Below are 16,235 nucleotides of genomic sequence, written 5' to 3'. Positions count from 1 at the left end.
ATAGTGAACTGACAGTAATTTTTTAGTTTTGAATAATTGATTGAAACTACTGTGGTGATAATGAATTAATGATCATGCTGCCACGTCAGCAAAACTCAAGTTGCAGAACAGGGCGAGAAGCCAAACCACCCCAATCTGCAAGGCGAAAGCGACCCTTAAAACGACCTGAACCAAACACTAGCAAGAGAGCCCGGGCCCACCAAAGGAGAAAAACCGGACGGACGAATAGTAAAAACGGATGCCCAAACGTGGGGAATTTTTTTTTCCCCCCTTCAAGATCTCAAATGTGTCCCCACCAGCCAATTACCTTTCAGCATTTGATCGTCATCCTCCTCGCCACTACTTTAGATACGCCCCTTCACACGTGTCACACGTGTGGACCCCACCCATCCTTCCCTAATTGTAAGCCACTCAAGTACTCACGCGACGTCACGTGAGCTCGACCCACCACACCACAGACACAGACCACACCACGGACACAGACCACACCACCTCCTTCCTCTTCGTCAATCCCCCCCCTCTCTCTCTGTTTCTCTGTCTCTTTCACAGCTTCTTAAAAATTTGTAGCCGTTTTACCGTGAAGCAAAGGAGCCGAAAGCTTTTATTCTCTCTACATGTGTCTGTTTTACCCTACTTTGCGGCGTTTCTGACTTCCTCTGTTTCTTCGGCTCAATTTCATGGTGTTTTTGGGCAGCTTTTCTCTGTGATCTTCTGGTGATTTCGGCGATGAGTGGAATAATTCACTGGCTTGTATTTGATTCTGGTTTTGGACTTGAGGATTTCTGTTCTGGTTATATAAGAAATGTTTGACTGGAACGACGAAGAGGTGAGTTGATTTCCAGTTTTTTTCTTCTTTTTCTGTTGAAGTCAATGACTTGGTTGTTTTAGGCCTTTAAATTCTTGTAGTTGTAATTGAGTGGATGTTTTTTTGATGGTTTTAATGTGAAATGATTATGCGAACTCGGAACTGTGTTGGAAACTTTTCTGGTTCGGCTGGGAATTATATGTTGGGGAAGTCCTTGACTGTGTTGTGATATAGGAGATGTGAATTATGTTCGAAGAGGAAATTTCTCTGGTGTACCACGTGAAAAGACATGGAAAGGACAACCATAAAGCAGTGCTTCGGATATAGCGATCCAAATCCAATATTAAAAATATTGCATTGCTTCGAGTTGTAAAACGGAGGTTGGGCCCTGGGAATTTGATTTCAAATGGTTTACACGAACAAGTCTGGTGAGAATCTTGTGGAACTTGTACGCAAAGTGGGAATGATACAGAGGACATGAGATGTTAGAGAGCCAGCATGTATCGTTACGACTAGAGGTCTTGCAATAGTATGTCCTCTCAACTTTTACTGATGGAGGTGGAAGATTATTATAATTTCTTCGGATCTTTTTCCTTGAAAGATGAATAAACATCAAGACCAATTGATGATATTCATTCATTTCGGGAAGGTTAGCTGTTGGATGCACTCCGATTTAGCATCACCTGTAATTGTATATGCCAAGAAGGCATGGATGAGGGGTGGAGTGATTTTTTTTTTTTAAATCCTGAGCAATATCGACAGTTCGACACCATATATTTTCTAGTAGATTACCTGTTCTCTTTTTACTTCTTTGATGATGGCAGATCATCCGTTCTTATTCATCTACTACTAGAGTAGGCAATGGAAAGATATATACATGCCAAAATCTTTTCTTACTAGCCTACGAATGTCTTATTCTTCTTTGGTTTCTTGAGTATATCTTAGATTGGAAATTTGACGCAGAATCCGTTGAGTCTCTATGTAAGATTGAAAATTAAATGGAACATCCTTCTTTGGCTTTAAGGTGTGATCTTAGCATCAGAGGATTCATGTGTACTTGTATAATAATGTCCATACTTCCTCAGTGCTTTCTTTTTCTTGACGACTTTAACCTCGTCAATATTTTATTGTATCCCTAATAAATAAATGTTTTCAGCTTGCCAACATAATATGGGGCGAGGCAGGTGCAAGTGACGATCATATTGTACCTTATCCAGAGGTAACTGCAGATCTTGGAAACAAGAAGGAATGGAATCTGGAAGCCACTAGCATTAAGCTCACTGAGCAGAAGAGGCCAGAGGTTAAAATTGATGTTCACTGCAGAAAGCCAGGAAGCACTTCGAAACTTGATGGTAGTGGAGGGCTATCTGCCTCAGGATATGACACTAACTCATGGCCTGACTTGTCTTTATCAACTGCAGCTGAGACTGGTCAGGGTTCCCTGGGTACCGAAGTATCTAAAACTTTTAGTGAAATTAGAACATTCAATTCATCAAGAGGTGGTAAAATTGCTAATTGCTGGAATTATGCGTGACTATATGCAACATAGACATATGTCTGCCTGTGTGTGTATCACATTTGTCTCCCATATTTACATGCAAATGACTAAAAATCTGTGAATATTGTTTTATTTTGTTATTACTAATTACTAATTGTGTACGTGTTTGACAGAAGAGACTGCCCAACTTGGAAAAGATGTTGAAGTTTTCCAAAGTTCAAATGAAGGTAAAGAACAAGGTGACTATGGTGACTATGGTTGGGGAAACATGGGAAGCTTTGATGACTTCGACCGAATTTTCAGGTTATGTAAATTTGTTTTATTATTATATATATGATGTATGCATTGTCTTCGTAGGACATTATAATCACAAATTTCTTTGACAAGGGTGCCATTCTCTTTCCAAATAACTTAAGTCTACTTACCTTTTAGAACCTTATCCACAAGGATAAAGGACAGAATTTCTCTCTCTCCCCTGCCTACTTTTTGAGAACTTTGGCAGTTACAAATACAACTGTTAGTACATCACTCCATCTGAGTTTGAGTGGCTCCATATAAAATGATATGTATGTTAAACTTAGAAAAAGCAATGTGTTCAGTTGTACACTGTTGTAACTGCAATAATATTTTACGTGAATAAACTCAAATAAGGAGGCCTTCTTTGTGTGTAATTTTTTGCCAACAAATTGACTCATTCAAATTGGTAATAAGCTTTCATGTTCCTTTTTCTGTATTTAGAGCTATATTGTAGGTATTATTGCATCACCTTGTCATTCATAGATGGTGCACATGATGGATAACATTGAATAGACGTATTAAAATTACTCTGAACAGTGAACATCGTTGATATACAGCCTATCATATAGCCATGGTAAATTTACAATGGCATCTGTCTGACTCAATATTCTCACAAGTGATATTTTTCAGCAATGATGATCCTATTTTTGGCAATGCAAGTCTCGATAATGCTGGTGAGCTGTGGTCTTCTAAAGATGTGAGTAACAGTACAGCTCCTATATCATTGGATGCTCCTAGTACATCAGGTGCTTTAAGGAACAGATCTGAGCCTTTGGAAATTAAAGCAGATGACGTTCAACGTAATGGCCAATTATTTGCCCTCAGCCATGGGAAGATTGGTGGTTCTGCATGCCATGGTACACAAAATGTGCATGCTATCACAAATGATGTGACATACTGTGGAGAGAGAAGCAAGCCTGCTGGAAAGGAGCATCAGGTATGTCAAGTCAATTTGAAGCATAGTCTCTATAATATGAAGTTCTTTGCCTGTATAAGGGAACTATGAGATTAATTATTTCATTTTTCCCCACCAAAAAAACAAAAATCAGGATATTGTAGGAAGAATCACCTCTTCAACCTCTGGTTTAACTGTCGAAAATGTTGCAACTGCCAATGAACTTGCTGATAAGGTAACCCCTAATTTATTTTGGAACTATACAATGCTACACTTTATTTTATGTTAATTTATGGAAGAATTCAATCAATGTTTTTGGGGTATTTTCCTACCCTTTTGTTGTGTGATGACAATAGAGAAAGTTATTTTGGTGCTTAAGAGAAGCCCTCTTCTGCTAAAATGGAAGAATATGAATGCATTAAGTGATATAATCTTTTCAATTATCTTCTGAACATTTTACATAGTTTCTCTAGTATGAGGTTGAGTGGCTATATGACATGTGATGAACTAGGTTCATATGGAGTATAAATTGATGTTGTGCCTATTGTTGGCTAGAAAACTTTGAATCTGAATAAGTTTTGTTATTAAGAAAAAAAAAAATTAAACATGGATCAGCAATTATGATGTTTCACTGATTGTGATAGAGAAATGATCATTTGGAATGAGAAAGTATCAAGAAAATCTTTGTGGAGTTAGACCTTTATTTCGTTTGAGAGAAGATAGCACATTGAATGCTTGCTTTAGGTGACTCATGTGCCTTTTGTTGGGTAAAAATGGTGAATCATGTACCATGTAGCAGATTTATCAGCTAAGCCTCTACTCTATTCTATGTTTTAGAATCTATGCTAGAAGATGTGCTATAGCTTCAGAAGAATTGGCGACTTGGCGTTGATTATTGAAGATGGGTTAAAAGGGACTTCCAATAAGATGTTTTAAATCCTAGCATTGTTCTAATGTTTCTAGCATCTTTTTTGGGAAGTGGGGGAAATGGTAGTGTATTCAGCAAATATCAAATGTCTACACACGCACGAACGTCCTCTAAGCTTTATAGTTCAGAATCATAAGAAAGATTTCAGATCCCAATGCACTCCAGATTGAGACAGAGACTTGATTAAGAAAACCATGAACAGAGTAGGGGTGAGGCTCTTCCTATAAGCCATTTAGAGTTGCGTGGCACCTTTAAAAAATCTAGCAACCCTTTCCAACAAAATACCCCAAATCTCAATTCCTTGAATTCTTCATACTGCTTCGCGTAACTGGCTCTGTTTACTTTCTCGGTTTCTCCTATCTGGTCTATTTAGTTTTCACAACAAAATACCAATAACACAACTATTGGACCAGTGTCAAAGTTTTCAATGCACAGCTCCTAGTGTGTCCGCTCCTTATTTCTCATCAGTTCACATGAAGAGTCATGATTGCAACTTCCTTAATGCTAAACCAAAGTAGAATACTGAAATTCAGTAATATGATACGAACTTGCCATAAAATAAATAGTCAAACAAAAGCGTTACTCAAGTTGCAGGATATTCTTATTCTCTTTTAATTTTTTATTTTTGTGGAAGCTTGGTTTTGGGTTCAAGTCTGATGATTCCAACTATCTGTAACCATGTTAAGTAAATAAGGAAGATTAAAGTTAGGGATAAACTGAAGGGATTAATTAAAACAATTCAAAATAATTTATCTAAAGGTTCAATTACAAAGTTTACAAAAAAGCTTCACAAACTTTTCTTTATGTGCTACTTTTAGTGAATTACAGTTGCAAGTAACCTTTTGTTAAGCCGTGCCTCCTTGGCAAGAGAACCATAAGCAGCATATTGGTTATGTTTAGCTTTAACCCAACTGTGGCAAAATAGCCTTTAATTCTGTGAATTATAACATAGAAGCATTGAATGATTGATATAGGATGACTGAAAGTTTAGGCATTTATTTTTTCAAACTCTTTCTAAGGCACACAAGCTGAAATAAAACTAGTTAGATCAAAACAAGGAAAGGAAAGATGTGGTACAGGGATATTATGCCACACAAAGCAACTTAGGGGAATTCGAGAACAAATTAAGTGGCTTCAGAACAAGTTATAATGGCCATTAATGGAACTAAGATAAAATAATCATGGTATTTGTGCCTGTTAGTAAATAATTTTGTGCAACAGCTCCGGTCAACGGATCTATATTGACATATTTACCTTGTGTTACATTATATTCATTCAGGCTTTTGGGCAAAATAATCTGTTGAAAGTTCAGAAAAAATCACAGGGAAAACAAGAGGCTAAAGGATTGCAGAATTTTTATGGTAGTTGGTCTCCTTCAACAAATCTGTCAAACCAATTTGAGAATCAACTGACACCTTCTGTCATGCAATCTTCTCCCCCTTCAGTTCTTGGAAAACAGAAGCAGATTCAAGGAGCTGAGGCCTTTTATGAGAACATCATGAATCCATATCTAGTATCTCCTTTTTATGGAAACCCAGCAAATGCATATCCAGCTATCCCAATGCTATCTCAGGCTCAGTCAGATCTCAGGCATCAGCATCTACTTTCTGGATATGACGCGTCTAGTAATTTAGTGAATCCTGTGAAGAAATCTGGGGACTTAGTCAAACCTCTGACCATGACTCCTCAGGAAAAAATTGAAAAATTGAGAAGGCGGCAACAAATGCAGGCAATGCTTGCAATTCAGAAACAACAGCAGCAATTGGGCAATCAAGTTCCCAGCACTAATAAATTCATTAATCAAACATATCTGCTAGAAATGCAAAATCGTTCCTCTGATGGGACTGATCCTGAAGTTGAAGATCGAAGCAGTTTTCCTGCTCTGGAACCACCTATTGAACAAGATGACTCCGATACAGTCTCTGCAGCTATTGACGGGTGTTTTGTTGAAGAAACAATACTGTACAAGCTTGAGGACATTATATCAAAGGTATGGCTGAGTTGTTAGTGGCGAACACTTTATATTATGCTTATTTCCTTGTATACTAATCTGGACACGGCTACAATCCCGAGGCATGCTTTTCTCTACAGTTGGACATCAAAATAAGACTCTGCATCAGAGATAGCTTGTTCCGCTTGGCACAAAGTGCAATGGAAAGGAATCCTGCTAGTGATAGTAGCAGTACGAACAAAACTAGCAGAGAAGAACACAATGTTCTTCAAAGAGAAGAAATCAGTTGCCAAAACAGGTCAGGAAACGTATTATAGTACAATGCTCCTTTAATTTCCATGACTTGCTGAAGTTTAATTTACTATATTTGTTTATATTATTTATAAGTGAAGCAGAAATAGTGGAAGAAAATATTTTTGCTCCTTGCTCCACCATCACTTCATGATAAATATCCAATGCTCATGTTTGAGTTCAGTACATTTCTTTATCTCTGATGCCTAACATCAGAAACAGTGGTAGGGCTCTGAACTTATAGGGATAACAAAGAGACAAGTAACTCTAAAAAGAGAGAAATAGAGCAAGAATCTTACACTTCTAGTCTCTTAATAGCCAAAAAACTTGGAGAGTCTCCAAGTAAGATAAACTGGAACTTTTATTACTCAATGTGTCTAGCCTTTGAGGCTGTCTAGTCCATTTAAAATGCTGAATATAAATGAAAATAATTAATAAATAACAGAAATATTTCCAAATATCTCTGACAACTTAAAGGTCCACTTGTTCACAACTAGCAGTAAATAATTAAAATAAACAACATCCCTAAAAATCTGCATAACAGCATCAACTTCTGTTATCTTCCTCCTTTTTTGTCTCTGATAGGTGATTAGTGGTTGGTTTTGTTGACTTGGTCTCTTATCAAACAGATAGTAGTGGAGTCATGTTATGGTGAGGGTGGCAACTCTGTGTCCCTCTCAATTTCCCCTTTTTCTTTGAAATGGTACATATATGTATCCGTGCCAACTTGGTTTTGCTTTTACTTCATTGAGCCCAGCTTACTTGAGTTACTAGCTATTCTGTGGTAATATTTTTCTTCACTTTACCAGTATAAAACTCTAAAAAAACAAAAAAGTAATTTAGGCTTTTAAGAATTAGTCATGGTAAGGCATTATCTGCATCTCAATATTGTACTTACTATTCATAGACAAGCATTGACACTATATTAGCAGTCACCTAAAACATAGTTCATTTGCTATAACTGATTTCTTCTGATTTGCGTTTAACAAATTAATCATACAATCATGTTTTCCAACTGAATCCCTACTCATAATTTCAATTCAAAGATGAAAGTAATGTCTTCACTAGATTTGCCAATTTTGCTTGAACAATGATCAATTGCACTTCTTTGGTTATGGTTTAACGTCCCTGTATGAACTATATTGGTATCACAGATATGTCAGGATGCCCCATTGTGAAACAGAGACAAACCCCATTGATCGAACTGTGGCTCATTTGCTCTTTCATAGGCCTCTGGAGTTAAATGGAAATTATGCTGACAAACTTGACTCACCTATCTCAGCTAGGACGCAAAATAGGAGCCACGCGGCTAACCTGTCTAATTTGACTGTGAAGTGCTTGCCTGATGAAAATATGAATAGTAATAAACAATTTTCTGAACAAGGGCTTAAGAATTCTTGTTCATTGATTGAGGCCCAGGCTCAACCAATGGATCAATTTAGAAACAGTCCTTGCATAGGCACTTCAGAGAATGCTTCTAACAATGGGCCAGCAGATGTTGGAGCTCAGGAGCTTGAGGCCTCTCAATGAAGATTGATGGGAATTTTATCTAGAAATCTGAGGGTAATTATTTCCATTATCGCTTCCATGCTTATAGCTATGCTCTCCACGTAGATTCTGTATGGCTTTACTTGTAACGCAATGTTTTTGTTTCATTGTCAGCTGTCTGGATTTTAATCAAGCACAAGCGCTTAAGCCAATCTTCATAGATGACCAAGCACCGGTTGCGTGATTGTGTATTCTTAAGGCTTTATAATACTTCTATTAAAAAACATGACTGCTAGTGTGTATCTCTCACTGCCTAAACACACTCTAGGTGTTGAGTGCCGAGAAGTTGTTTCTATCAGAACTACGCCAGATGCGTGTATGGAGTACCAAAACCACCCAAATCTCATATTATTGTTGGCCTATTATGGGAGTTTTATTCATGCAACCTGGCAGCCAGTAGCCTCTCATCATTGACTTAATATCTGCTTGTCAATAGATTGAGACTCTATATTGGCTTGTAGATTTTGGTTTCTACCAAAAATCACGTCCACGAGAGGGGTACCAAGAAGCCATACTCCATGATAACTTACATTCTTAGTTGACTGGTCTTCTACATTTGATCAGATTTTAATTCTCAATGATTAATTTTCAGTGCAAATATATACTTTCCATTGGTTAAAGGCTACATAAAAGGTTTTGAGGGGATTGAAGCTTGAATGGTGGATTGATTATGGGAAAAAAGGTCAGATAGAGAAAGAGAAAGGGCGATAAACATGTTTTCTTTTTATAAATGCAGGGGAACTCAACCATTAATAGGTTCTGTTGGTAAAAAAAAAAAAGAAAGAAAGAAAGAAAGAAAGAAAAACTATTAATAAGTTCTTATATTACATTCAAATATTGTCTGCAGTTTTGTCACCTAATTTGAGCGAGATGTTTGTGCGCTTTAGTGGATTAACCACTGCCCGAGTTCTTGATAGGCATGTGTGCTAAGGAATCGTGCCATGGTCAAGTTTCATCAGTAACTCAAACGCAGATATTAGTGTTGTCTTTTATCTTATTTGATTCTTTTTTCGGGGGCAATTTGGCGCTTTTGATATAGAGTCCAGCAGTTGGGGCCAAATCTGATGAGCCAACTCAAAGAAAAGGGAAAAAATTCAAGCCAAACCCACTTTTGAATGGGTTTAGTCCAAATATTTAAATTTTTTTCTTATTAATAACCTTTAATTTAGTTTTCATTTAATATTCACAAATCCTATCCTAGACTATATCAGTTTACACGTACCTAGATGAAGTTTCAATAATTGTTTGTTTTGAATATTTTTGAAAATACTAAGAAAAAATGAATACAATTATGCAAGAGGTTACTTTATACATATACTTTTATTTTTACTTTTTGAATGTTTAGTCTTATATTAGTGATGGTAGAAGAAATGTACATCATAGTGTTATACTACTAGAAAAACCTTTTTGTTTTTAAATAAAAATTGAAATTGATTAAAAAACTCTGCTTATGTTATATAGTTAGTTACAAACGCCGATAAATGAGGAGGGTTGTATTAAGTTTTCAATTATCAATGTAAACTTTATTAAATTTCACATAAGCATAGTTGGATTTTTTTAAGCACGTTTCAAATAAACTTGGCATAATTAAGATTAACTCGAATAAATCTGGTCATCTTGAATTATGAACTTTAGATATTGAAGAGTGTGTTTAGGTTCTTACATGGTAATGCAAGGTACATAAAACCGGACCGGTCATGACATTGGGTCATGGGTTAGTGGCTCAATCGAGGTTGAATTGGTGGCAAACCGGTCATGATTAAAATAATATAATTTAAATAAAAAGACATTAAATATAAAAACATTCAACCAAATTCAACCACTCAAAAGTCTAACAATAATAAAATACTATATTTTTGGACTTAGCATGCTCTGCCTCTATTTTTTTATTTTTTGACTTCAATTTTACTTTTTTGTTTGTTATTTTATTTTCAAATTCAGAGCTCTAAAAAATTAAAAATGAAAAAAATAAAAAACGACGTCATTTTGAGGGTAAAAGTCTGAAAAAATAATAACCCGGTTAACCCAGTCAACCCACCGGGTTATACCGGGTTGAACCTGGCTTGACCGGGTTACACCGATTTACTCCCTCACCGGGTTAAGAGTAAACCCAGATCGGTTTCTGGGTTGACCTGACCGGTTTGGTCTGATTTTCAATACCATGTGGTAATGTCTTGAATGCGTGAATAGATTTGAATCCTTTCAACTTACTCTTCTTGATTTTCTTTAAATTTAGATCCTTTAGGTTGACAAAATGGACCGTAGATTATTTATTTGAATATTAATTATAAAATTGGGACATTATATACAATCATATTCTCTGTTTCTCTCTAAGCGTATAAATATACGAATGGAGCTAGGGAATTTAATTTAGAAAGAGTACGCGGGACACAATGAGACCAACTCTGTATTCTTCTTCCCACCCGCAGATGTACCCGTTGCACTTTTTAAAAGAAGTGCATTGAATGCACATCTTTGTTATTATTTTTATAATTATTAGTAAAACATACACATATTCTTTTAATTAAAATTAATAAAAAAGGATGTGCATGTCTCTAGTTTAGAAGTGTGTCGAAACCATACGGTACACGTTGCCCTTTAGTTTGTCACTAAGATCATGAGATTATGAATTGTTATAAGTAAAATCATCTAAGCAAACTTTTATAATTAAAATATCCTAACTTTTTTTTTTTTGGAATAAGAATAAATTGGCCTTATATATAGGTTTAAGAGTATTTAGAATACTAAACTCATTTTTTATGTAATGTTTTTCATAAACTTTTAAAAATAATGTAATTTGACTCATATAGTTAATAAAGATTAACTTTAACTTTTAGTTGACCAAAATACAATAAAAAATAATTTTAAAAATAAGAGAAAAACCAATAAAATTATAATAAATGACCCAAAAATTACAAACTATTGGATGTTGATCATCAAATAAATGATAAAGAAACTTTATACTCCTTTCAGCTTAAAATAAGGGTATTCATAGGACAAAATGAAATTAGGATAACACTATCATGTGTTCTGTCTCAAAAATAAATGGGACTAAATTTTGTCTTGTATCTTATTCCATCCCGTTTACAATTAGGCAAGATGGAAAGGGACCGGGACATATCCTAATAAAATAAATAGAATATAAAAGAAAGGTCTGAATAACAATATTTATAAAATTACATAATTTGCTAAATTCAAAACCAAAACAATGTAAGTACATATATTTAATTATTGAGTCACAATTACTACAATTTACAGTAAAAGAATATAATTACAACTTGAAGTTAAGCACACCACAACCATAAATGATGAGTAGAGCGTAGGATATTAAATTTTATGTGTAAAATAAAATAAATTTGTTCTGAACCGAGCATTCTTGTGCAACATAAGATCTGATATAAGCATTTTATTGAATGAAACGTTGCACCTTCATTTGTCAGTAGATTCTGATATAAGCATTCATATATATAGCAAATAGATGCGTCAAGACAGATCTCCTAAATGAACAAGTTTATTTTTGAAACGCGACGCCATTGTGAGCAGAGCACTGAGCAAATTGTTATGTAACTAAAATAATAGAGTGAATAAAAAAAAATGTACTGTAACAGAATAAACAAAATAGTAGACATTACTAAAAGAAAAAATATAATAATATATTAGGGACGGGACATTCTGATGGTAATTTTGAGTTCTGTTCTATCCCAAATATATTTTTATCCAAGTTTGCAAAATCCTGTCTCGTTTTATTTTTTTGGACTGGGATAGACTTGTCTAGATATGATCAGGATGGAATTGGGCCAACATTGATATGGGGACAACCATAAACATCCATAAACATCCTTAATCTGAGATATACGCATTTTTTTTAAACTAATTTTGATTCAAGATATAAGCAATTTAATAGTTGTAAGATTTTTCCCCACTTTACCTATTATATTTATAAATATAGATTATTGTGTGAATTTACTAACTTCTTTTTAAACTAAAAATAAAAAGAGAAAACAATATATATATTTATAAGAATAAGAATTTTACTGGTACATAGAATATGGTTGGTAACCGCTTGTATTTTATACTTTGAACGAGAGGATATGTCATTAAAAAAAAAAAAAATCTTATTCCCTTTTCTCCTTACCAGATTCGTTTGTAGTTGACTTTTATTATTCCTATCCATTCCACTTGTTTTGGAATCCGAATTTTGCTTGGTATACTTTGGGTCTGGAATGAGTAAGATGGAAAAAGAAAAGAAAATGATTGAAGATGGGAATCAGTACTTTTCTCCTGAGCATAATATTTGAATAAATTTTGAAGCATCTTATCTCAAATCTCAACCCAAATCTTGAGTAAGGAATTATGGACATTCCTCAACAAGGAAATCAACGTTAAATTTTGGAGACTTGAGCATAATTGAAACACATTTCATCTCTCCAACGTAACTGTTGTGTCTCATAACTGCAACTCAGATTTCCATTTCACAGTGACTGCAGATAACCAACCAACCAAGTGAGAGTCTAGCTTTGATTTGTTCATTCTTCGTCCACAACGTCTCTCTTCCATTTTTCTTAAGTTTTCTTCTTTACTCTTAACAGACACAGGAAACAATGGCTGAGTTGGTGGCTGGAGCGTTTCTGTCCTCTTCCCTTCAGGTGGCCTTCCAGAAATTGGCTTCTCGTGAAGTTCTTGACTTCTTCCATGGCAGGAAGCTCGAGGATGGCTTGCTGAAAAAGCTGCGCATCATTCTTCTGCCTGTGAATCAGGTTATTGAAGATGCAGAGGAAAGGCAGTATCGAAATCCTAACGTGAAGCAGTGGCTTGCCGAGCTCAAGGATGAAGTCTTCAAGGCTGAAGACTTGATCGATGAGATTACTACTGAGGCATTGCGACAGAAACTGGATGCTGAATCGCAGACTCTGACTGGCAAGGTACAAGGTTGCTTTACTACTATCGTTAATCAAAGGCTGTTCGAAAAGTGTTTATATTGGTATTTCAAAAGGAATAAATATTTTTATGAATAATATTAAACATTATTTAAGGCTATTAAAATTGAAAATTGATTTCTCTAATTGTCTTCAAATGCAACGTTTAGAGACCGCTAAAATGAATTAGTGTAATGAGCCATAATGTTTATGAAACTAGTAATTAAATCATGCTTTCAGACTGTTCAAAGGTGGTCTAATCTTGTCTATAAATACCAAGGAGTGTTGTAAGTCCAATGCCATGCTCTTCAGTTTTCGAGACAATTCTTTCCTCGACCTCTATACTATGTTGTGCGGCCTGAGTATTATTCTGCTGGTCTTTGTTATTTTGTGTCCTTGTTTATTTTTACAAGATAAGCTTTTTAATTTTGGGGAGCTGCCGCTCAATCAATTGGTATGGCGGAATAGCTCTTAAGGATAATGTTTTTTGGCATAACTCAAACTATAATTTTATTCACTAGTGCCAATAATCTCAAGAGCTATTTTCCAGTATGTTAAATGGACAATGGTGAATAATGAACATGAACACCAATAATGCATGCCTATCTAGCCTGGTGCCAATAATGAAGAGATGTCTGTCATTCACACGGCTAGGCTTTCTGTCACAGGTACGCATCTAAGAATATCTATAATTTTACTCAAGATATTAATGGATTTTGGGGTTGAAGTGATCGATTAAAGGACGTGTATATGATATAGTATGGACGGATTGCTATTTGTTGTGGTTTTGTTTCAGGTATGTGTTAAGAATTTGACAAATAACTGATTTGTAATGAAGCATTATCAAAACCAATAATGGTACTTTATTTTGAATTGACCAACCATTGTCATCATTTATTTATTGCAATAAAGATTTCCCACGGGTTTCACAAGGAAATATCCAAATTTAAAACTGTTATTTGGTCAATACCTTTAAATAGGCTTTATTGCAATATTGAGTGATATTAGGCTTTTTAGCCATTCATGTATTTATGTCTGCATAATTGTGTTTGTGTAACTAATGAAGGTGCAAATTAGGCTCTAGGTCCGATGATGGGGGTATGAGATTTGTTATGAGACGAAGTGTTCAGATAAGAGCACACTCTTGAAGTGGGTTAGTATGGTTATGATTAATGAATACCAAAGAGTGTCCAATATATCCCTCTATCTGAACTTACCTAAGACCTTAAAAATGCTTCCTTTTAGATGAAAAGTGTTAACCTGGGGAACACTGATGGCAGTTGAGATACTCGAATCGCTGTAACATTGAGACAACTTGAGACCTATTTTTATAGGTACATCTAATATTGAATAAAACCCTATGATATTTTTGAAGCACAATAAACCATTGATTTGTATTAGTAGCAAAGTCATGTGGTGCCTTAAAAGAATTTGATAGTAGAATAATGTTGTGTCTATTACTCGTGGAAGAATAATGATATGTGAATTGTAGATCATCATAAAAAGGCATTGAAGCTATTTCTCTATTACGCATTTGGTTTTATAATATATATTAAGCAGGAACTTTATGAATGAGAGGTGGAAGATAAGTGGAGATAACAACTGTCTTTTCAAGACATTAAAGCAGTAGTAATACAAGGTCTGGCCATCATTCATTTCTTCTTATTGGTTTTATAAATAAATAAATGTCATTAAAGGTGTTGAATTTTTTTTTCTCAAAAACGCATATTGGTTTGTGATATTTTATGATTATGGGTGTCATGACTGAAATTAATCACAATTGAATTTATTTGCGTAGGAAAAATGAGTGAAGAACTTAACATGGTGTTAAAGTTTTATTCAAAGTATGAAAAAGCTTTGCACACCTTATTTTATACTAGACTGTTTGTGCATGTGTTGATATGTTTGTAGTAAATTTAAAATTATAAGAAATTCTAATTTAATTAAAATGGGAAGAGATTATATGGTGAGATTCTAATTTAATTAGAATTATTGAAAATATTTTTCATGTCATTGAAATATTTGAAAGTGGGGGGTGTGGACAAGTGTCTTGCAAAAAATGAGTTTGCTTTACTGAAAAATGTGTTGTGCCAAAATATTAGTCTTATTTTATAAATGCAAAGATATTATTTTGTGTTGTGATTTAGAGACAAAAAGTAATTAAAAGGAGGCTATTATTTGCATGAAGGCAAAGTTTGTTAATTATGAAATTATGTGGCTTACAAAAAAAACATCGTGATAGTGGCACAATTTTAATCATTTGTCTGGTAGATAAATGTATTTCGAAATAAGTGCATGCCCTATTTAATTATCTTGACACAAATATTTACTGTTGTGAATAATGGTTTGTTTATGTATTATGGTCTCATGAGATAAATAAAATATTCAAAAGATGTGTACAGTGGATTCCTATTGTATAAATACACATATATTAATTGAATTATAAATTCAAGTGAGAAATCCACTAAAGATAATCCACCTTTAATAGTGATGAAAACAAGTATGATGATGGGATCATAGTAGAGTTAGAGTGCATTACCTAAAATTGGAGGCTAAGTTGTGGGAAATCGTCTTAGCAATTATTTTGATATAAAACTGACACTTGTCAATGAGCATTCCCATGATGCTAACATATTTTAAAAAAAATGAAAATGGAATGACTTTATTGCTCAATCTATTTGTGCACTAACAACTTTAGAGAGTTTACTACATTGATTAATATTAATCTCATGATATAGTTATGTTGTATGGAGATTGAGCATATCAAATAGTCTCATAAGAGGATGAGTCAATTCATTTGAGGGATACCATAAATATTGGTATCATGAATAATGGATTTCTATTGTCTTAAAATAATACAATGATGTTAATTTAATTTTATATTTAGATGAGAAAAAATTTATTAGTAGCCAAATAAAATATTTTATGAGCTAGAGTTTATTACTTTGAAGTTGGCTAATAATGAGGATGAGTATTGAGAAACTTCTTAGTGAATATTCTATTATGAGTAAAACCGACACAAGCCATGTCAATAATTTGTGATTGCTAAATGGCAATAGTTATTGTAAAGAGAACAATGGCATATATAGATATCGTTTAAGATACA

The 16,235-nt window shown here is 34.4% G+C and overlaps 2 protein-coding genes across 7 annotated transcripts; both read left to right on the top strand.

Annotated features, from left to right (window-relative positions):
• The first annotated feature begins 458 nt into the window (after positions 1–458).
• LOC129316162 (protein LNK2) lies at positions 459–8,776 on the top strand. 5 transcript variants are annotated; one of them, XM_054960457.1, is made up of 9 exons: positions 459–826; positions 1,962–2,235; positions 2,477–2,606; positions 3,231–3,537; positions 3,650–3,730; positions 5,703–6,413; positions 6,497–6,672; positions 7,820–8,228; positions 8,328–8,776. In XM_054960457.1, the coding sequence occupies exons 1-8, from the start codon at positions 803–805 to the stop codon at positions 8,193–8,195; spliced, it is 2,079 nt and encodes a 692-aa protein (XP_054816432.1). In that variant the 5' UTR covers positions 459–802; the 3' UTR covers positions 8,196–8,228; positions 8,328–8,776. The 5 variants fall into 5 exon arrangements, with proteins under 5 accessions (XP_054816432.1, XP_054816431.1, XP_054816429.1 ...); XM_054960456.1 differs by having other exon boundaries at positions 1,962–2,250; XM_054960454.1 differs by having other exon boundaries at positions 1,962–2,304.
• Positions 8,777–12,575: 3,799 nt separating this feature from the next.
• LOC129315048 (putative disease resistance RPP13-like protein 1) lies at positions 12,576–15,003 on the top strand. Of its 2 annotated transcripts, XM_054958559.1 has the most exons (3): positions 12,576–12,716; positions 12,803–13,135; positions 13,651–15,003. In XM_054958559.1, the coding sequence occupies exons 2-3, from the start codon at positions 12,815–12,817 to the stop codon at positions 13,657–13,659; spliced, it is 330 nt and encodes a 109-aa protein (XP_054814534.1). In that variant the 5' UTR covers positions 12,576–12,716; positions 12,803–12,814; the 3' UTR covers positions 13,660–15,003. The 2 variants fall into 2 exon arrangements, with proteins under 2 accessions (XP_054814534.1, XP_054814533.1); XM_054958558.1 differs by having other exon boundaries at positions 12,803–15,003.
• Positions 15,004–16,235: the final 1,232 nt, after the last annotated feature.

Source organism: Prosopis cineraria, unplaced genomic scaffold (assembly GCF_029017545.1).
Source record: "Prosopis cineraria cultivar Desert tree isolate PC_DT_omini unplaced genomic scaffold, ASM2901754v1 PC7, whole genome shotgun sequence".
NCBI lineage: Eukaryota > Viridiplantae > Streptophyta > Magnoliopsida > Fabales > Fabaceae > Prosopis > Prosopis cineraria.
Note: the sequence above shows the minus strand (reverse complement) of the source record. Positions and strands in the feature narration are given on the sequence as shown.